General features: G+C 38.1%; 1 protein-coding gene across 3 annotated transcripts in view; it reads left to right on the top strand.

The window, feature by feature from the left end:
• Positions 1-23,380, top strand: part of LOC124612636 (mothers against decapentaplegic homolog 4) — a 168,705-nt gene that overhangs the window by 69,941 nt on the left and 75,384 nt on the right. For all 3 annotated transcript variants that reach the window (XM_047140935.1, XM_047140933.1, XM_047140934.1), the window contains 3 exons: positions 1,453-1,884; positions 11,568-11,765; positions 22,100-22,349. In XM_047140935.1, coding sequence (XP_046996891.1) covers positions 1,453-1,884; positions 11,568-11,765; positions 22,100-22,349 — 880 coding nt within the window. The remainder of the gene's footprint in view (positions 1-1,452; positions 1,885-11,567; positions 11,766-22,099; positions 22,350-23,380) is intronic.

Genomic DNA, 23,380 nt, shown 5'->3' with positions numbered 1-23,380 from the left:
TTTGGCCTTAATTAGTGTGGAAAGTTTAGATGTTGCAGTTTGTAAACAACATAGTAATTTGATTAAAGAAAAACAAAAATCTTTTCGGACCCCACAGTCTACGCAAGGGAAGTAGTGGGTGCTAAGCTCTTTTTGCACACACATAAATTATCTGGAGGACAAGATGAGCAGCAATCTGTGGTTGTTTACTGGTGATGCTGTGGTGCACAGGAAGGTACCATAGTTGAGTGACTGTAGGAGAGTACAAGATGACTTACAAGGGGACACTCCATACTGTAAATCATGGATTTTGATGCGCTTCAAATATGTTATAGAGGTACTTACCCTGAGTACCTGGGTATCCGGTTTTTTAGCGATGGGCCTTGGTTTTTGAGAAAATCGATTTTGAAGTTCATTGCGGGATTTGTATATCTGTAATTACTTGTGTTCCAAGCAAGACAGCGTAGCGCAGCGGTAAAGGTTCATGGCTACCACACTGGAGCCACTAGATTTGTTAATGATAGGTTCGATAAACACTCAAGTATTGAGGAGATGCCTCAGAAACACAAATGGGGAATCCCCGGAGGGAGGGCAATGTTCCTTTCAAGGGATGATATGGGAAAAATTAGAGAACTGGTATTTGAAGCTGACTGAAAAACAGTTCTTCTGCCATCAATGTACATCTTGTGTGTGTACAATGAAGGTAAGAGAAATTAGGGCTTATATGAAGGCATATAGGCAGTCCGTTTTTACCTCACTCTGTTTGCAAATGGAACAGGAAAAGAAGTGACTAATAGTGGTACAAGGTACCCTCTGTGACACGCTATACCATTGCTTGTGGAGTATGTATGAATGTAAGTGTTGATGACGTCTACCAAATGTCTTGTGGTTAAACATATTCTTGTACTGGAACATGCATAATAACTTGCTTTGAAAAATGCTGTCTTTTCTGTGTATTTTGACTAACTTTGGCATATTAATTCATGTTATATGGTTCGTGTGTATCAACCTCCACTATTTGAGCCAAGAGTACATAGTAACTGTGACTTTATTTTCTTTTCTGCTCATACTCCGGCTGGTTGGGAAGAGGGAGGGAGCAGGACTCTCATTCACCCTATTGTATATGTGATGGCCATAAAGGAAAAGCAACTTTCTTACTCAAAATTTGAAATGTTGGAGCTATTAATAAGTTAGCCGATACATTATTCTTGCAATCTGTTGATCTAATTTAAATGAAGTTTTCAGTATACATATTAAATTTTCATTTACTCTACCTGCCATAGAGAATAATTTCAACATTTCCAATTACTTTTAATTATTTATGTGTAATTACTTTGAAAGTTCTATTATAAAATTCGGTAACATGCTATCTTGTAGTTGATATTATCTATGAAGTGATCTTGTAACATATTAGTTTATTATTTGAGGAACAACTGATTTCTCAAGTTTGGATAGTAAACTTTTCTGTGGCAGCGACAGCAGCAGCCTCCCCAGCAGTTGGCAGCCATACACTGGTTCACGGTATGGCTGCACCTGTCCAGGCTGCTACCAGTCCACTGGCTGCTGTTCCAGGCACTCCCACTGTAGTTCCACAGCAGCAACAGCAAGTTGTGCAGCAACAGCAGCAACTAACACAGCCACAGACAGCAAACATTCCAGGCTCTGTCCCCATGGTGTCATCTCCACAGCAGCAACCACAGCAGCCACAGCAGCAGCAACAGCAGCAGCAACAACAACAGCCACCACAACAGCAACAACAACCAATACCAACACCACAACCTCAGCCACCAGTTGTTGCCACTGCTGCTCCCGTTGCTGCTTCATCTGCAATTGTGGCTTCACAGACCTTCTTTGCTAGCACTGACAGCCTCTCTTCTGCAGCTGACACTCTTGCTTCCACATTAGGTATGATATAATACTGCTAAATTAAGCATCGTGGCTAGATATTAAAAAAATACTAGAAGTTGGTATATGTCCAAATACATGTTGAGCATGTGTCCCAAAAGTACAGAGTGTACATAAAGTTGGGAACACTTTCAGTTATTTATTCCACAAGAAGTAAACATTGTACAGATGTCATACATATTGCATTTTGAAGAGAAACTTTGAAATTTTTTTTTACAAGCTTTCAATATGCAAACCATGAGTGACACGGCAGACGTCAATACAGTAATCGAATTCTTGCCATACCCATCCCAGCATGGCATCGTCGACTGTGACAGTCACTTCCCGTATTCTCTACCAAAGCTCTGCTACATCACGTGGTAGAGGTGGTACATACATCAGATCTTTAATGTGTCCCCACAGATAAAAGTCGCACGGAGTGAGATCTGGTGATCGGGGAGGCCATTTCATGAAACAGCTGTCCCCCTTCTGTAGCACGACCAATCCATCGATGCGGCAGCACCGTGTTCAGGTACCCACGAACTTCACGAAGAAAATGGGGTGGAGCCCCATCTTGCTAAAAGATGAACAGAGAGTCCAATTGCATTTGAGGCATCAGCCATTGCTGCAACATGTCCAAGTAGGAATATCCAGTGACAGTGTTCTCAGCAAAGAAGAAAGGCCCGTACAGTTTTCGACGTGACAAGGCACAAAAAACAATTACCTTTGTGGAATCGCACTCAAATTCAATGCATTCATGTGGATGCTTTGTACCCCAGCTTCGACAATTATGCCTGTTCACTTTCCCATTAGTGTGAAAAGTGGCTTTGTCACTAAAAATTGAGTGATCAACAATACCATCCACATCCCACCTAAACTCGCCATGTTTGCGACTGGCGCTGACTATCGGCAAATTACCAAACTATTCTGTGGCGGTAAGCATGAAAAAAAAACTTTCAAGGTTTCTCTTCAAAATGACATGTATGATATCTGTACACTGTTTGCAATAAATAATTGAAAGTGTTCCCTGACTTTATGTACACCCTGTAATGGTCAATTGGTGGAAAAGTGTGACTGTCTGTAGGGATCAGACTGCACTTGAGAAATAGTGTATATGGAAAAGCACAAGTAGTTGCATATAGTTTTTGTTGTTTTCTTATGTGGCATAAAGTTAAGGCAGCTGTGAAGATAAGCTGTCCTGCCACTTGTGCGTTCTGGCCAGTGACAGGATTTTTCAACATAAAAGAGCATAATTCATATGAATATCACCAAAAACTGTGTGGATTTATAAATCTTAATCAGTGAGCAGACGTAAAACAAGACAGTGTCATGTAATTAGGAGTGACAGTACAGTTGTGTACAATGGTGAGAACAGTGTCACGCTTATCATTTAGGGTTTTAATAACGAAGTACTGAACAATCGTAGCTTTATACTAAGCTGACTTGTTTTATAAGTTCCTCTGGTGTTCTGGGACAACATCACAACAAATTTTCATAAACTGTGTGCAAGATGAGTGCAAAAAAAGTGTACAAATATGCACAAAACACCAGAACTTAACTTCTTCATGTGCTTCCTTGAACTGATACTGAAAGGCTGGAGGCATTTTACCAAGAATGTAGAGTATAAATAACTTAGATGTCTTGACATACACTTCCAAAATGGAAACACATGATTCTAAACTTCTGTTCTTGTCTAATAAAATCTCAGGCAATGGTATTCTACCAGGTTTTTGTGTTAAAGTGTGTCAATAAGGGTGAGAATGAAAAGTGGTGTCAGAGAAAAAATGAACAGAAAGTGTATGTGTGCAGATTGTGTAAGGAATTTATGATGTTAAATTTTGTAATAATGTTTAGCTAATTTGCTGTTACTTTGGTCTGTACTTCTAGTCATGTAATGATGGATATCTTGACCTCATTGGAAAATGTAAGACAATGTAACTAAAATGAAATACAGCTGGTCTGACCTAGAAATCATCAAAGTAATCGGAAAGATTGGATACCAGTGGCTGTAAAGAGCACTAAACAGAGTTTGGAAAGAAAGTGTGACACTTAATGATTGAAAGCAAGCAATAATCATTCCATTATTAAAAATGGTGACAGAAATTTGTGTATCATGATGTAGCTCTGTTATTCTGTGGACTAAAAATCTATTAGTCCCTCCTTCAGAATAAAATATGTAATAAAATAATATATACTTGAGAAAGAGCAACATGGTTTTAGACCTCGGAGATAAACTACTGGTCTCAATTTTGTCACAAGTGTTAGAAGGAAAGTAAAACACTCTTAACTGTTTTTCTGAACATAGAAAAAGACTATGATATTGTACCTTGCAGGAATGTATACAAATAACTGGTGTGCAAAGTAATTATTACATCACCACACAAGTGAGGGAATTACATTTTGAAACGGAGCTCCATGTGGGTCCGGAATAGGAAGTCAGGAAAGTTTGAAACAAAGTGTTCAGTTCAATAAAGAAATCGCTCCTCTTTATCATCATAATGTTGTGGTCTTCAGTCCTGAGACTGGTTTGATGCAGCTCTCCATGCTACCCTATCCTGTGCAAGCTTCTTCATCTCCCAGTACTTACTGCAACCCACATCCTTCTGAATCTGCTTAGTGTATTCATCTCTTGGTCTCCCTCCACGATTTTTACCCTCCACGCTGCCCTCCAATACTAAATTTGTGATCCCTTGATGCCTCAGAACATGTCCTACTAACTGGTCTCTTCTTTTTGTCAAGTTGTGCCACATACTCCTCTTCTCCCCAATTCTATTCAATACTTCATCATTAGTTATGTGATCTACCCATCTAATCTTCAGCATTCTTCTGTAGCATCACATTTCTAAAGCTTCTATTCTCTTCTTGTTCAAACTATTTATCGTCCACGTTTCACTTCCATACATGGCTACACTCCATACAAATACTTTCAGAAATGACTTCCTGACACTTATATCTATACTCGATGTTAACACATTTCTCTTCTTCAGAAACGCTTTCCTTGCCATTGCCAGTCTACATTTTATATCCTCTCTACTTCGACCATCATCAGTTATTTTGCTGCCCAAATAGCAAAACTCCTTTACTACTTAAAGTGTCTCATTTCCTAATCTAATTCCCTCAGCATCACCCGACTTAATTTGACTACATTCCATGATCCTCGTTTTGCTTTTGTTGATGTTCATTTTATATCCTCCTTTCAAGACACTGTCCATTCCGTTCAACTGCTCTTCCAAGTCCTTTGCTGTCTCTGATAGAATTACAATGTCATCGGCGAACCTCAAAGTTTGTATTTCTTCTCCATGGATTTTAATTCCTAATCTGAATTTTTCTTTTGTTTCCTTTACTGCTTGCTCAATATACAGATTGAATAACATCGGGGAGAGGCTACAACTCTGTCTCACTCCCTTCCCAACCGCTGCTTCCCTTTCATGCCCCTCGACTCTTATAACTGCCATCTGGTTTCTGTACAAATTGTCAATAGCCTTTCGCTCCCTGTATTTTACCCCTGCCACCTTTAGAATTTGAAAGAGAGTATTCCAGTCAACATTGTCAAAAGCTTTCTCTAAGTCTACAAATGCTAGAAATGTAGGTTTGCCTTTCCTTAATCTTTCTTCTAAAATAAGTCGTAAGGTCAGTATTGCCTCACGTGTTCCAATATTTCTACGGAATCCAAACTGATCTTCCCCGAGGTCGGCTTCTACCAGTTTTTCCATTCGTTTGTAAAGAATTCGCATTAGTATTTTGCAGCTGTGACTTATTAAACTGATAGTTCGGTAATTTTCACATGTGTCAACACCTGCTTTCTTTGGGATTGGAATTATTATATTCTTCTTGAAGTCTGTACATCTTGCCCACCAGATGGTAGAGTTTTGTCAGGACTGGCTCTCCCAAGGCCATCAGTAGTTCTAATGGAATGTTGTCTACTACCGGGGCCTTGTTTCGACTCAGGTCTTTCAGTGCTCTGTCAAACTCTTCACGCAGTATCGTATCTCCCATTTCATCTTCATCTACATCCTCTTCCATTTCCATAATATTGTCCTCAAGCACATTGCCCTTGTATAGACCCTCTATATACTCCTTCCACCTTTCTGCTTTCCCTTCTTTGCTTAGAACTGGGTTTCTATCGGAGCTCTTGATATTCATACAAGTGGTTCTCTTTTCTCCAAAGGTCTCTCTAATTTTCCTGTAGGCAGTATCTATCTTACCCCTAGTGAGATAAGCCTCTACATCCTTACATTTGTCCTCTAGCCATCCCTGCTTAGCCATTTTGCACTTTCTGTCGATCTCATTTTTGAGACGTCTGTATTCCTTTTTGCCTGCTTCGTTTACTGCACTTTGTATTTTCTCCTTTTGTCAATTAAGTTAAATATTTCTTCTGTTACCTAAGGATTTCTACTAGCCCTCGTCTTTTTACCTACTTGATCCTCTGCTGCCTTCACTACTTCATCCCTCAGAGCTACCCATTCTTCTTCTACTGTACTTCTTTCCACCATTCCTGTCAATTGTTCCCTTATGCTCTCCCTGAAACTTTGTACAACCTCTGGTTCTTTCAGTTTATCCAGGTCCCATCTCCTTAAATTCCCACCTTTTTACAGTTTCTTCAGTTTTAATCTACAGTTCATAACCAATAGATTGTGGTCAGAGTCCACATCTGCCCCTGGAAATGTCTTACAATTTAAAACCTGGTTCCTAAATCTCTGTCTTACCATTATATAGTCTATCTGATACCTTCTAGTATCTCCAGGATTCTTCCATGTATACAACCGTCTTTCATGATTCTTGAACCAAGTGTTAGCTATGATTAAGTTATGCTCTGTGCAAAACTCTACCAGGCGGCTTCCTCTTTCATTTCTTAGCCCCAATCCATATTCACCTACTATGTTTCCTACTCTCCCTTTTCCTACTGCCGAATTCCAGTCACCCATGACTATTAAATTTTCGTCTCCCTTCACTACCTGAATAATTTCTTTTATCTCATCATTTCAATTTCTTCGTCATCTGCATAAGTAGTTGGCATATAAACTTGTACTACTGTAGTGGGCATGGGCTTCGTGTCTATCTTGGCCACTATAATACGTTCACTACGCCGTTTGTAGTAGCCTACCCGCACTCCTATTTTTTTATTCATTACTAAACCTACTCCTGCATTACCCCTATTTGATTTTGTATTTATAACCCTGTATTCACCTGACCAGAAGTCTTGTTCCTCCTGCCAACGAACTTCACTAATTCCCACTATATCTAACTTTAACCTATCCATTTCCCTTTTTAAATTTTCTAATGTACCTGCCCAGTTAAGGGATCTGACATTCCACGCTTCGATCAGTAGAACGCCAGTTTTCTTTTTCCTGATAACGACGTCCTCCTGAGTAGTCCCCGCCTGGAGATCCGAATGGGGGACTATTTTACCTCTGGAATATTTTACCCAAGAGGACGCCATCATCATTTATCCGTACAGTAAAGCTGCATGCCCTCGGGAAAAATTACGGCCATAGTTTCCCCTTGCTTTCAGCCGTTCGCAGTACCAGCACGGCAAGGCCGTTTTGGTTAATGTTGCAAGGCCAGTTCAGTCAATCATTCAGACTGTTGCCCCTGCAACTAGTGAAAAGGCTGCTGTGCCCCTCTTCAGGAACCACACGTTGGTCTGGCCCCTCAACAGATACCCCTCCATTGTGGTTGCACCTACGGTACAGCCATCTGTATCGCTGAGGCACGCAAGCCTCCCCACCAACGGCAAGGTCCATGGTTCATGGGGAAGGATCATAATAGATGAAGTTTTAAAAGCAGTCGAAAGAAATGGCTCAGTGTGTAATTCCTTAGTTTTTGCCAATGATATAAAGGTTTGGGATGAGAGGAATGGAAATAAAAACCATACTAGATTTTTGGCATAAAGAATTCATGAACATGGGTCTTAAAATCAGTAAAACTAACACACTTTGCTTAGTGTCTATTAGAAATTCTCCAACATGCCGCCAAAGAATTGGAGGTCTATGGATGGACGTGGTGCGCAACTTCCAGTACTTTGATGGAACACTAACCCAGTACTGTAAGTTGCCTGCCATTCTGCAAAGTGATGACTATTGTAGCTCTCAACACAGTAAAACATGACACAATGTTAAACAGTCATGTTTGGAACTGCACAAGTACAGTGCAAAATGTTCACAAGTGTAATACACAGATAACAATGGGCAGACCAACAGCATAACCGAGTTAATAGCAAACCCAAGTATCAAAGCACAGTACTAGAATGACAATTAACATTATGAGCGATGAAATGTCTTTTTGAGCTGCTGTGTAGGCTTTTAATAAGAGCAGTAATCCGAAGAATTAGCGATGTTGCTAGGAGGACAACAATGATTGAATCTTGGCTGTACACTTGTGCCATCATCTGTGGTGCTTCTCCTGGCAGTTGGCTCATTAATGTACCTCTGGATTGATGGATGAGACTCAGTATGGTGCCGCATTCTGAGATCCGCGTCAGCTGGAGGTTAACATGGTGTGGCTTGGTGTATATGTCCTACAGACACAGAGGTGGAGTGCAGCAGTGGTCCAGCAGTGGCTGGATGAGGCAGTGGCATCTGTGGCTGGATAATGCAGGCCAAAAGATGTAGTAAACCAGTGGGTTATCACAGTCTTTCCCCCTTGCAGAAGAAGGGTACCATCCAGCGACATGCACCCACACACTGCACAGAATGTCAGAGGACACCTGCCAGGTATATCCATGTCAAGTGAACTGGCGCAGTAGGGTGAAAAGCTTCCCTTTTGCCAGTGCAGGTGTGTAATGCTGGAAGCAGCCCGAACAGTGGATGTCCCCATCAAGGACTGTGTGGTGGGTGGGCATAAGCCAGTGGAGCCTGCATGGGTGCTATGTCCATTTCAGGCTCAACAGTAGTGATGGTTGCATGTGGTTTCAGTCAGCAGCACTCTCAGTTGTGGATCTAGTGGCTTCATCAGACAGGTGTCAAATGACAAATCAGGCTTCAGGAAGAGGCACTCTGGCTGGTAGTTGTGTTACAGGATTGTGATGAGTCTTCAGCTGGGAGCTGAGTGCAGGTTTTAGTGGAGGCTGGGAAACAAGTTCAGAGCCAGGAAAGAAGATCACTGGCTGGGGTTCCATTGAAACAATTGGAGAATCAGAATAGGGTGAAGTAGGGGCTGTGTCCAGTGGAGGTGTCTGTTAGCTGACCTGCGGAGGCAGATTCCTTTCACCTGTGTCAGTGTCCAGTGCCATTCCACTGGGTCCCAGCAAGCATGGTGGAGGTTGTGCTCCAGGTACTGGAATGAGGAGGTGCAGCAGGATATGTGGGTGGCAGCCTTGTAACAGCTCCGCCAGACACTTGTCTTCTAACCATGTTGCCCTTTAAGAAGAGAGAAAAATGTCAAACCATCTTCTGCTTGAAACTTTTTGATGTTTTTTTTTTTTTTTTTTTTTTTTTTTTTTTTTTTTTTTTCCAATTTACTTTTAAATGTGCAGATTAGCCAGTTCACTTCACTCATCAACTGAGGGTGAAGCGGCAAATATTTGATGTGGTAGACACTGTACTGATGACAAAAATCATCAAATATGTCAGCCCAGAATTTGTGCTGCTGTTCATTATAATTGTGCGTGGGAGGCCTTCAGTCGCAAAGATTTTTGTGGGTGCCTTTATTGTAGCTTCCGTTTTAGTCAAGCGGCTTTTTATGATGTATGGGAATCTTGATCGTCTGCAACAGTGAGCTAGTTGTCATCTAAAAAGAGCCTCCAAAATCCAGGTGGATTCGTTCCTAGGGCTCCTTGGACATGGGCCAGGGTGATAAAGATATCAAGGCACAGCTTGGTGTGTCACACTTTGTTTGCATTGTTGAATTAAGTGCCTGGCCAGTAAACATATCTCCATGCGAGCAATTTTGTGCATTATACACCCCAGTGACCATGAGGAAAGCTGTAGCACGTTGGACCAAAGGCCTTTGGGAATCACTACCCACAGCAAGTTGTGGTCTTTAGTTAGCAAAACCATGCAATCCATTAGAATGAGCTAGTGGTGGAGTGCAAAGAAATGTTGTATTGGGCGGGACTTCTTTCCAGAGGATCAGTCTAGCTATCCCTCGCATGGTGAACTGACACAACTGTTGTATAATCAGGTCGACGCCTACGGTGTCAGCTATGTTAGGAGCTGGGCATAGGGAAATGATAAACTGCTTGCTCAACCGCATCCTACTGAAAACATGGTATCTCTTAGTGGTCAAAAGTTGAATTAAGTCACATAGGCGAGCAGGAGAGAGAGTTGACGCTAGCATGCTATCCTGCATTCCTGAAATGACTCGTAATTACATCAGCTTAAGAAAGGGTCCAGTGCTGGAGACAGTGTGCAGTTCTATCCAGTAGCCGTGTTGCCAGACCAAACAGAGATATCAGTGACTTGACATCCTTGATGAGATGAAATTTGATGCCATATAAGATGACTTGAAAGTTTTGGAGGGTGAAGATAATGTCCAGTGCTTCTTTCTCAACTTGGAAATACTTCTTTTGTATCAAATTGAGAGATTCTGAAGTGAAAGGCTATTCGCTGCTCACAGCAGTCTGGGTTCCTGTGCACTAGTATGTTCAAATCCATTGCTCTGAAGCACCAGTAGCCATGATGAGCTGCTGCTTCCCTGGGTGAAACATAGCCAGACATGGAGGTTTGAGATGTCTACTCGACTCTGTTGAGAAGGTAAATTGTATACTTTTTTCTGAGATTTGTCAGTGGGAAATTCAATTTTTGTCATTGCCAGAATATGGTTACTGTAATGATGTACATATAACGAACATAGAATTTCTTGCAAAAGAGACATAACTGTTAACAGCAAACTGATATGCTGCATCTGTTCAGATCGAGTATTGTGAAGCTTAAAGAGCAAAAAAGGACATTACCACTCAAGGTGTGGTATTGCTTTAGTACTAGATGTTGTCGTAAAAGATGACTATATAAACTTTGTTCGTTACTTATTTAAAAGTAGACAATTTTTTAGTCGCAACACTACTTGACACTGCAAGAACTTGAGCATTCGTGTTTTATGACTAATAAAGTAGTGCAAGATGTCTCATATGCCATACATATTTGAAACCATGGCAGTACTGGAAGAAGGTAACAGCGCAGAATAATTTGTGCCAATGTTGCTGCAAGGGACATAATATTTTCTCTGCATATGTTGTTTAAAATTGCCATGACAAATTATTCTCAGAAACGTACAGGTGTGCAAATCAGAGTAAATTTACTGTGCACTAAAATATTTTGGTAAATTAACCACCTCTTCTTAAATAGTATAATAAATTTATAATAAAAAAGGTGATTGAGCTGTAACCACTCATTGTTCTTTTTATTATTGATCACTGTCCATGTCAAAGTCTGTTTGCTACCTTTAAGCTACAAATTGGTTTCTAGTGCCATTTTCCGTGTGTCTTTTAAAAAGGACATGGACATAACATTCAGAATGCGATTATGTTCAAAGAGAAAGAGTCCCCCTCCCCCTTACATATGTTAGGCATGTAGACAAGAAGTTGATTTTTAAAAGGTAAACATTTCTAAGACTTCAAATTATGTTTTCTAATGAATGTGTTCTTGTTGGTTCCATAAGGTTTTACATTGTGGATATTAATTTGCTTCATCTTCTCCTGTTATAGTTCCTACTTCATTTGCTGATTTTTTAAAAAAAGTATATAGCTTATCATTTAATTGTTATAGGAGCTAGTCAGCAAAGTCCAGCAGCTTCAATTTCACCAAGTGTACAGCAAAATGGCTTTAATGCAGCAGCACTGAGAGGTACTTCACCTACACAACAGCCATTTACTGCTGCTCAAGGCACTTGGACAGGAAATAATACTCTAACTTACACACAGAGTATGCAGCCACCTGATCCCAGGACTCACCATCCCAGCTTCTGTAAGTTTTTCGTTGTATCACTTCTTTGATTCAAGAACACGTTGCTTGCTGACTCGTTGCATTTGTTAGAACTGCTACTATTCAACGGCTGTGGAAAATATTTTAACAAGAGTTTTTGTTTTTTTTATTTTATTTTTTAAATATACATATTAGCTTTCAAATTTTTTATAGTATACCTTTTTGTATTTACAACTTGTTTTAAGTGACGTTTGTTGTTCCTATCATGTGCTTGTTGCTTTATTGGTAAACATTTTTTCTGAAGTTTCAAATAAAAGTATGTTACTATGGTGTTCTTTCCTCAGAGAAGCTAGTACCATTGAAATAAAAATAGTTTCATCTTATAACATCACATCTGCACATTTGTTTCCTGCAATGATCATAAGTTCAGATTTCTCCTCCACAGTTTTTCTGTGTGTGTGTGTCTGTGTGTGTGTGTGTGTGTGTGTGTGTGTGTGTGTGTTGTATGCAGCAGCTGCCTACTTCCCAGTCACTTTAATACACTGTTGTAGCGATTGGAAATGGCCGTTCTGATTCGTTACCCTGCCATCTTAAATTATGGTATGTGATAAAATTTTTAAATGCTCAGAACATAGAGTGCTTAGGATTCATTATTTACTTCCTCGTTTTGTGGGCCAGATCTCAGTAATAAGCAGTTGGTGATGGCAATTCTGGGAAGAACATCAAAATGTCCATCATGAAGAGCGTTATGGGCAAATTACCCTTATCAGTGTTGACCTTGTGTAGCATGTTTGATATCACCTTATGGAGAACCATTGCTTCATTATAAGAAAAACCCATTAGCCAAAATCTGAGTCAGAAGAGACATACTGCACTTTGCCTTCAGTGGATACTGTAAATACCATACATATTTTATTTCTGGTTCTGTTGTTTTATTTTACCAGCAGATGTCAATTCTGTAACACTTCGAGGTCTACATAAGCATAACAGTGTTAGTCGGTTTAATAATATGCTACTATTTTATTTGTTTGCACATGAAGTTGGTCCTGTAAACAGTTATAATAAAGATTTTGTTACAGTTTGCCCTGGCCGTAAGATTGCTAGATGTCATAACAGTATAAAGTACAAGTACACTGGACTTTTATTTGTTTGAGGAAGCAAGTTCAGTGCCTGTCCCACACACTCCAGCAAATGCAACTCACACACACATGACCACAGTCTCTGGTTGCTGAGGCTTCAGGAGCCAGAGACTGCTGTGGTCATGTATGTGTGAGTTGCATTTGCAGGAGTGTGTGTGTGTGTGTGTGTGTGTGTGTGTGTGTGTGTGTGTGTGGTCTATTTTCGATGAAGGCCCTATTGGCTCACTTTCTAACAGTCTTTTTGACTTGTGTATCTGCAACTCATCCTCTCCACCATATGGTGAACTAGCAACTGTCTTAATATATTATTTATTTCATATTAAATATGTAAGCAAGAAAAAGTTTAGAAAATTGAAATTATGCTTAATGTTTGTTGGAAATTGCTAAGTGTTCTCATTACAAAACACTGGATGAATCTGGTTTGGGTAATTTGTTCTCCATTTTGAGGAAAAGCAAGTTTTTCACTCATCAAAATGTTTATGATGTCATATTGTCATATCTCCTTAACTATGTGTCATATTTGTATAGTGATATAATGTTCAGTGATATATGTAGATACTGTCTGCAAAGTGTATTGTGAATAGAGTTAGTACTAAAGAAGTAGTAAAGCAAAATGTCATGCCTGATGTTGAATTTTTACTGTATGCTGTTTTAAGAAAAAGCTAGCGTTTTTCACATATCTAAATGTTTATGATGTTGCATGTCCTGAACTGTTAGTAATATAACGTGCAGGTTCAGTCAGTGGTAATGTGTGGATACTGTCTGCAAACTGCGTTACAAATAGAGTTGGTAGTAAGGAAGTAATAAATTAAAATTTCCTTTCTAATGCTGAAGTTTTACTGTAAGAACAACAACATAAAGCAATAAAACATTTTCGTTTCTTCGTTTTGTGGGTGTGTTAGTGAAAAGAGAGTCATAAAGGTTTGAAATTGTGTGTAAAGTTTGTTGGAAGTCGCTAATTGCTCTCTTTCTCAAATCTGGATGAATAAATTCCATCAGTTATGTTACCTCACACCATTTCTGACTATAGCACTTGCCTTACTGTGTTAAACTTTTAACATAAGATCATCCCTCTTAATGAGTAGTTTGACAGGATTTAATTATGCGAAGTATTGAAAAACGAATATTTTTTTGGCCCCTGGATTTAAATAGCAACCTGCAACTAGATAGCAATCTGCAACTGGTACCAGGTGTCCCTTCTAAGAGTATTCAGCACATTTTCTCTGATGTTTCAGCAGATATTTGCAATTCCCTTTCTGCATTGTGTAGCTGTAGTCATCCCAAACAAATACTGCTCATCACGTACTTCATGAGATGCTGAGTGTCGATGAAAAGCATCGGAGTGCTTACTGTAACAAACAAAATAATTTTTAAAGCAGAACTTTACATGCCCATTCAATAGAACAGTCCCATAGTGGGCTAGTGGGTTATTTGTTTTGTCAATTTACATTAACAAGAACAGTAAGAGAGAAAGAATAACCAGTGTTCCATCAGTGGCTGAAATTGTGTGTAAAGTTTGTTGGAAGTCACTGATTGCTCTCTTTCTCAAATCTTCATGAATAAAGTCAATCAGTTATGTTACCTCACACTGTTTCTGACTATAACACTTACCTTACTGTGTTAAACTTTTAACAGATCATCCCTCTTAATGAGTAGCTTATGACAGGATTTAATTATGTGAAGTATTGAAAACCAAATATTTTTTTGCCCCTGGAATTAGATAGCAACCTTCGACTGCTACCAGGTGTCCCTCCTAAAAATATTCAGTGCATTTTTGTGATGTATCAGAAGATATTTGCAATTTCCTTTCTGCATTGTGTAGCTGGAGTCATCCCGAGCAAATACTGCTCATCATGTCCTTCATGAGACAACAAGTGTCAATGGAAAGCATCAGCTTGCTTCTCGTAACAAACAAAATAATTTTTAAAGCAGGACTTTACATGCCCATTCAGTAGAACAGTCCCAAAGTAGGCTAGTGTTTTTTTCAGTAAATATTAACGGGAACAGTAAGAGAGAAAGAATAACCAATGTTCCAGCAGTGAATTAGCAGCGCTGCTGCATTGCAGTGGCAGTCAGGTCCAAGGATGGTGCTCTCACTCCTGGGAGTACTGTTTATTCTTCATGTTTTACTTTCCTTGTTACTGCATATCAGTAAAACAAATATCACACTAGACTAATTTGGGAAAGCTTTATTTAATGAGAATGTAAAATTCTACTGTAAAAATAATTTTGCTCGTAAACCACTTTCCATCGATGCTGGGTGTCACATGAAAGATGTGATGACCAGTATCTTTTGGGGTTGAATACAGCTACGTATTGACAAAACGAAACTGCAAATAGCTGCCAAAACACCAGAGAAATTTCATCTTATGACTCTTAGGAGAGAACCTTGTGTGTTGAAATATATGCTAGCCAAGTGAACTAAATATATTGATTATGTAAATGTTCCTTCACAACCTTACAAATTAGCTGCTAAAAAGATATAAGCTCATCCATATAAATGACTAGATCTGATTAATAACATTTAAACTTAATTTAATTCGTCTTCTAAAAAACAGACTATGAACATCTTTTCACAGTAAATGAAATGTTTTTGCAGTTGCAAATATGGACAGCCATCAGCTGTACAAGGGATCGATGGCAGTGGAAACTTGTGCCAGACAGGGACTCGAATCGGTATTTCCAGCTTTACATGAGTAGTCACCCTAACTGCTTTGACTATCCCTGTACGACTCAAGGCCACATCCAAACTTCCCCATGTCGTCCATCAAACATCATAACCTGTACTCGTACACAAATTATGTAATTTCCATACAGGGGAGGATGTTTTAACTGTAAGTCACTGCTTGGTATCAGCAGATAAATAAGATATGGCAGAGCCTGTGTTGTTAAGAAGAACAGTGCCATGTTCCTTCAAACATGCATGCAGATCTGAAGGAACATTCCTTCATTCTTCTTAACAACACAGGCCCTGCATAACATATTTCCTCAGTATCCACATAGAACTAATAATGGTTGCACATTACTTAGACTGAAGATAAAATCACTCATTATCAACTGCTTTTTGGCATTTATTATTGTGTTAAAGTCTCTTCCAGACTTCTGTCTGCTTTGTGGTCTATCCTTTCTGAACTTGTTCTCTTTTGTCATCCATCCACTTCCATTAGGTTGTCATTTCAGTATTTTCTTATCTCTTTGAGATTACGAAGAACAGGTGACCAGTACTTACCATGTTGAGGCAAACTTCCAGTACTGCCAATACATACATTTAAAAGCAAAATACTAATTCGTACTTTAAGAACTATTAGTTTCATCCTCAGGGAGGAAAGTGGTAACAATACCCTATGGTTTTAAGCTTTCCCTTCTAGGCACACTAAATGCTTGTAACATAAGCTCAGTTCGATTTGCCAGAAGTAATCCAGGTCGTTTGTTAATTTTCTGTTTATTTATTTTTTCTGCTTATACAGTTGTCATCTTCAACACTTGTAAATGCAAAACCTCCGGAAGTGCTTTTATGACTGCATTGTTAGTTTGTACTATTTTATTTTATTTTTGATGTGTTTTTGTATGTTATTTTTCTTTTATTGTAATTTATTTTCAGGCTTATTTTCAAACTGGCTCTATTAATTTCTTCATTTAGTTTTTAAGTTTATATTCACAAGAGGCTAAGTAAAATGTCTTGAGCAGTGTGAAGGTAGTTCAGGTATATTTCCAATAACTCATATTCCTTCTTTCTTTTCCTTGTTTAGTGATCTGAGAATTTCCTTTAGGGCTGCTGGGAATAGTTACAATGATAGGAATATCCATGCTTGACACTTTTTTCCCCCCATGTCTGAATTTCTCTTCATCATCATGAAGTCTAATGGAAGCTGTAATATTGATGTTTACATTCTTTAGCACACTTCAGCTGTTGAATCAATGCCTTGTTTCTCCAGGGCTGTTAATAAGGGCTTTTTATTTAATTTAGTCAAAAGCTTTCTCAGATACTATAAATCTCAAGAAGAGTGATAGTCTGTACTTGTTACTCGATTCTGTAATTCCATTGAGGACTCGTCAATGGTCTGTTGTTCTGCACATGCTTCTAAGTCTATAAAGAATGTTAACTACAGAAAAGAGGTCATTTATTCAGTGAAAAGTTGTGTTTTCATGCTGTAGCTAATCAAGTCTGTGAATTTACAGGTAAAATTCTCAGCTTATATTTTACTTCCAAAATAATAAAAAAGAACAACTTCCACGATCTAACAGTACCACTTGAATTATTATTCAATTATGCAGTAAGCAGTGACCTGATTCTCTTACAGCAATACTTTTAACACACCAAAGGGGTAGGCGTAAACATCACTCAAGTATGGCTAAAAAAAAAAAAAAAAAAGTCATTTTCATTCTTTGAATTTAGAATTAAAAGCTGCTTGAGTATTAATTTATTTAACACTCACCATCTGCACTACTGCAATCGAGTAGAGCTTGAACAGTGTCTACTTCAAGTTCACAAAGGTCTCTGTTGGTGTGTCTCACAACTTACACACTCAGTGAGCCTACACAAAACAAGTGTAATGAAATAAATGATTCAGATATTTAAATCAATACTACTGATAGCCTTGGGAGAGCCAGCCCTGACAAAACTCTACTATCTGGTGAGCAAGACATATGAGACAGGCAAAATACCCTCAGACTTCAAGAAGAATAATAATTCCAATCTCAAAGAAAGCAGGTGTTGATGGATGTGAAAATTACCGAACTGTCAGTTTAATAATTCTTTAGAGACAGATGGAAAAACTGGTAGAAGCTGACCTCAGGGAAGATCAATTTGGATCCCGTAGAAATATTGGAACACGTGAGGCAATACTGACCCTACGAGTTATCTTACAAGATGGATTCAGGAAAGGCAAACCTATGTTTGTAGGATTTGTAGACTTAGAGAAAGCTTTTGACAATGTTGACTGGAATACTTTTTCAAATCCTGAAGGTCGCAGGGGTAAAATACAGGAAGCGAAAGGCTATTTACAATTTGTACAGAAACCGTATGGCAGTTGTAAGAGTCAAGGGGCATGAAAGGGAAGCAGTGGTTGGGAAGGGAGCGAGACAGCGTTGTAGCCTATCCTCGATGTTATTCAGTCTGTACAATTCAGCAAGGAATAAAGGAAACAAAAGAAAAATTCGAAGTAGGAATTAAAATCCATGGAGAAGAAATAAAAACTTTGCGGTTTGTCGATAATATTGTAATTCTTTCAGAGACAGCAAAGGATCTGGAAGAGCAGTTGAACGGAATGGACAGTGTCTGTAAAATCATCAATTAGAATTGGAGTGTCATCTGCAAAAATAGTAAATTTACTCTTTGTATCAGAACAAAGTGGGAGATCATTAATGAAGATGAGAAACAGCAGTAGAGCCAAAACAGAGCCTTGTGGCACACCACAACTTACTGTGCCCCACTCAGATGAGGCAGGTTCCGTGGATGTGCCATTCAGCATTACAGTCTGCTTTTGGTCCTTTAGGTATGACTTAAGCCACGAACCAGTGGTACCACCCAAACCATAATATTCTGCTTTTTTCAAAAAGAAAATGTATGTAATCACTAAACTTGCAAGTGTTTTTTAAATAGTATAATTAATTTTGTTTTGAATGGGAATATGAATTTTTTTTTTGTATTTCCCTTGGAATAGTGAACTTATATTGATTCCTGTATATATTACTCATCCTTAACATGTGAAACAAAAACTTTCTGGTAGTTGAATGTGCTGTTGTTTAGTTGGTATCTTATTTACATTGTATCTTTTTGTTGCATTTATGTAAGATATATTTCGGGTGTGTACAATCAGACACATGCCGTATCATATATATATTACTTATCCTTAATATGTGAAAAACAGTTTTCTGTTTATTGATTGTGCTGTTGTCTATTGATTTTATTTACATTGTATCTTTATTGTATGTATTTGTACAAGTTATGCTTGAACTATGTACAATTTGACACGTTCCATATCCTTTCGATTCACTCGTTTCCAGGATCTACGGAACATGAAATAAATAAATAAATAAAAGGAGGATATAAGATGAACATCAACAAAAGCAAAATGAGGATAATGGAATGTAATCGAATTAAATCAGGTGATGGTAAGGGAATTACATTAGGAAATGAGACACTTAAAGTAGTAAATGAGTTTTGCTATTTGGGGAGCAAAATAACTGATGATGGTCGAAGTAGGGAAGATATAAAATGTAGACTGGCAATGTCAAGGAAAGTGTTTCTGAAGAAGAGAAATTTGTTAACATCGTGTATAGATTTTAGTGTCAGGAAGTCCTTTCTGAAAGTATTTGTATGGAGTGTAGCCATGTATGGAAGTGAAAAATGCACGATAAATAGTTTAGACAAGAAAAGAATAGAAGCTTTTGAAATGTGGTACTACAGGAGAATGCTGAGGATTAGATGGGTAGAGCACATAACTAATGAGGAAGTACTGAATAGAATTGGGGAGAAGAGGAATTTGTGGCCCAACTTGACTAGAAGAAGGGATTGGTTTCTAGGACACGTTCTGAGGCACCAAAGGATCACCAATACAGTATTGGAGAGAAGTGCGGAAGGTAAAAATCATAAAGGGAGACCAAGAGATGAATACACTAAACAGATTCAGAAGAATGTAGGTTGAGTGGTTACTCGAAGATAGAGGCTTGCACAGGATAGAGTAGTATGGAGAGCTGCATCAAAAACCAGTCTCTGGACTGAAGACAACAATGACGACAACAACAACAACAACAATAACAGCAGCAGTTAAATATGAAGAAAAATGTGGACTAATGCCACTGTATATCAACAGTCTCTTTTGATAGAGTGACTGCTGTATTGTTCTGATGTTTCTTTTAGTCACATAAAAACATTTATGCCACTAAATGATTCAGAAGTAATATCCATGATTCAGATTCAGAGTATTTTTAATATTCAGTAACACAGTGGTGAGAACTTAACTTTGAGGTAATGAAATACAAATGTAAATGCAGGAAAAGAGTGAGGGGAACTGAGAGAATGAAAAAAGAAATGTATGGTTACAGTAAGAAAATGTAATAATTGTTATTGTTACATACAAATGACATAAATTAAATAGAGATAATGTAAGCCAAATTGGAGTATTTAAGACACATAGGGTAGGAGAAGCAGAACAACACTAATACAGAAGGAAATGGGATGGGACAATCAGCAGCTTTTGATTATAATGAATGAAAACACAATAATTGGTCAGTTTTTATGCCATTGGAATTAATGTGTTACTGATGCGTAGTTTTTCTCTGACATTCATTTTGACTGGCAACTTAAGTTATCAAGCCCAATTATATAATATGCAAGGTTGTTGTTAGATCATATGATCATTTTTCTATTAATAATGTGCTCTAAAATTTTGTATGCAGTTTCCTTAATAAATACTCTTTACTATCTCAGAATACTCACAACATTCAATTTCAATCCTTTGCCTTCCCTCCTACTGACTGCAAGTTTTCATTCTGTTCTATTCCATTTCTTATGCAGTCATGTTACTGTTATAAACTCAAATCATTTTACATCTTCTGTAAGATACTAACAGTTCCTTTTTCTTATTATTTGTATTCATCTTGTCGTCATCCCTGTTTAAGAGCAGCTGCCATTCAGTCACTGAGGGGAAATTTTGTTTAAGTCACATTTCCTTTCCTTACTGACATGTAGTGACAATACTATTCTGCAGACACCACCATTCTTAATGAACAATCAGAGACCTTTGTTAACCTCATGTAATAAATTATGCCTATATGTTGAAAACGTTAGCAGTCCTATTATATTTCTTAAAGGCACGCTGTGTGCAACACTCCTTTTCCATTGTGACATATCAGGTTCTATTAGTCATAATTTTTGAGCCAGTCACTTATTTTGGAAGGTACTCATTCTTTCAAACAGGTTATTCAGTTGTGAAGACTGTTAAAATTTCAAGAGGCAGAATGGCTGGACAGTACTGAGCTTCAGGAGGGAAAATTCATAGTGCTGCTGGTAGAGATATTTAAAGCAGAAATGTGAAAAATGGAAAAAAAATCAAGTGATGTTTCAAATGAGTGAGTGGTTATACGTAAACGTCTGCAGAGCCATTGGAAAAGCTTAATTTTCTTGAGGAATTCGTGTATGTTTGAACATACAAAATGCTGTAGGACTGTACAGTGACAGTGTGCGCGCGCCCGCACACACACACACACACACACACACACACACACACACACACACACACACACACACAGCCACTGTCATTCGTGTGTGTGTGTGTGTATGTGTGTGTGTGTGTGTGTGTGTGTGTGTGTGGGGAGGAGTGGGGGGTGGTGGAGGGGAAGCAAAGCCATAGTCGCATAGCTATCCAACATTCTACTTTTAAATGTGTTTGTCCGCTACTCAACACCTCCTAACAAACGTCTGTTGCACAATTCTAGAGCATATTCTATGCTGGAATCCATGCACATTCCTCAAGGAAAATAAGCTTCTCCAATGGCTCAGCAGAGGTTTACAAAAGACCACTCACTCATTTGAATTACAGCTTGCTTTTTCCAGTTTTCACATTTATACATTAAATGTTTCTGCCAGCAGCACTAGGAATTGGCCTCTTGAAGCTAACTAGTGGCTACTCATTCAGCCTACTTAAAATTTTAACAGTTTTCCCAATTGACTTACCTGTTTCGAACATGCAGTACCTTCTAAAATAGGTGATTGGCTTAAAAAACTTTGACTTATAGATTCTTACATGTCATAATCGGTAAGGAAATAGGGACTTAGTCCAATAACTTAATCAACAGTCTACTTTTTAAAGTGCCTGTCTACTGCTAAATACCTCCTCTGTGCTGTGAGAAGCAGTCAATCTTAATTCATATTGTTGTTCCAGCGCCAAATTTCCATTGTTTGATTTAAACATATCTTAGGGGTATACTAGTACATTTGCAGAAAATTCCATAGGTTTCTTTCGTAGAAGTCAAATACAGCTAAAAGATTTGTTTAATAATGTACTTAATGATTAATATAGCACTGTTGTCTGTTATGGCTTGAGATTAACCTAAAAAATTGTTAGGTGTTTGTATTCTAATGATTATTGTGTCAAAGATCCATCACTGTTTTTTTCCACATTCTCAGGACTGCAATATATGTAATTTTTTGTTTGCATCATGAAGTAATATTAATTACAGCATTTTACTTTACTGATTTTTATATATGTATGAAATGTATAATTTTGTCCATAGGGAGTCCAAGCACTGGACAGTTAGCTTCGGATGTTCCAATGACAGGGCTGTTATCAACCCAGCCAGCACCTGAATATTGGTGTTCTGTTGCCTATTTTGAACTGGACACACAAGTTGGAGAAACGTTCAAGGTGCCTTCATCATGTCCTAATGTAACTATTGATGGCTATGTTGATCCTTCTGGAGGAAATCGCTTTTGCCTTGGAGCTCTTAGCAATGTACACAGAACTGAACAAAGTGAAAAAGCAAGGTACAAAAATTATATCAAAAGTAATGATTATATATGACAAATACAAAGAGTGTGAATGTTATTTTCAGTGAAGTTTCACTGCAAATAATTTGTAAATAGAGATTGTGACACTAATCTTCATTTCTTTAACTGTTTTTAATGGCAATTTTTTAAGATGTAGATCTCATTTATAACCCTTTGAAAATTAAACATTGATTCCAAACCAGTGCAGTTAGTACTTCTTGATACTGCTCATTTTTAGTGTGTTGGTTTGTTTATTCTTTACATTATTGCTTGTCTTTTCTTATCTTCAGTTACTGTGTTTGACCCATTTTCAAACTGCACGACCTACCAATACTTTCAGGTTATCAGGATTTACTTCTCCTAATCATAACTATTATGTAATTTCTTTTTGTTTTCGGTATCCTTTCTTTAAATTCATGTTTTCCTTTTCCTGGATTTCTTGTTTTTACTTTCCTTTAATATCTCCAATGTCCTCTCCCCCTTTATAAGTTTGATTAATTATCCCAAAGTGATGTGCCTCCATTCTTTTCTTTTAGCTTGTCTTTTGGAGTTTTCATTTTTACTGTCAGTGTATAGTTACACCTTCACTGTTGTATTGCACCACCTAAACCAAGTTGGATACACTGCAGCTCAAGATGCAATCCCTTTCTTCTCTTCCTGTGATGTAGCTTTTTTAATACCAAACTGTAATCATTTATTTATACCAGTCTATGAGATATCAACAGTCTGTCATAAAGGCTTCTTCTCTAAATTTTCTCAGTGGTAATTCTTGCGTTCTCTATCATTACTTGTTGCTTCTACATTATCCACCTATGCAACTAAACGCCATACACATTTTGCTTCTTTTTATTTATGAAGCCTCTTCAGTGGCCTGTAATACATATTTGTTTTATGTGTATAATAATTTCATTTAATTGTGTTAAATAATTTTCCACATATGATATTACAATTTTTGTGTATTCCCAACAGTGTTTCGCAAAGGGAATGTCATCCGACCTCCAGGATTTCCATTTGAGTTCTTGGAGCAT

The sequence above is a fragment of the Schistocerca americana genome, chromosome 4 (genome assembly GCF_021461395.2).
Source record: "Schistocerca americana isolate TAMUIC-IGC-003095 chromosome 4, iqSchAmer2.1, whole genome shotgun sequence".
NCBI lineage: Eukaryota > Metazoa > Arthropoda > Insecta > Orthoptera > Acrididae > Schistocerca > Schistocerca americana.
The sequence above is the reverse complement of the archived record's forward strand: the minus strand, read 5'-3'. Positions and strand labels throughout refer to the sequence as shown.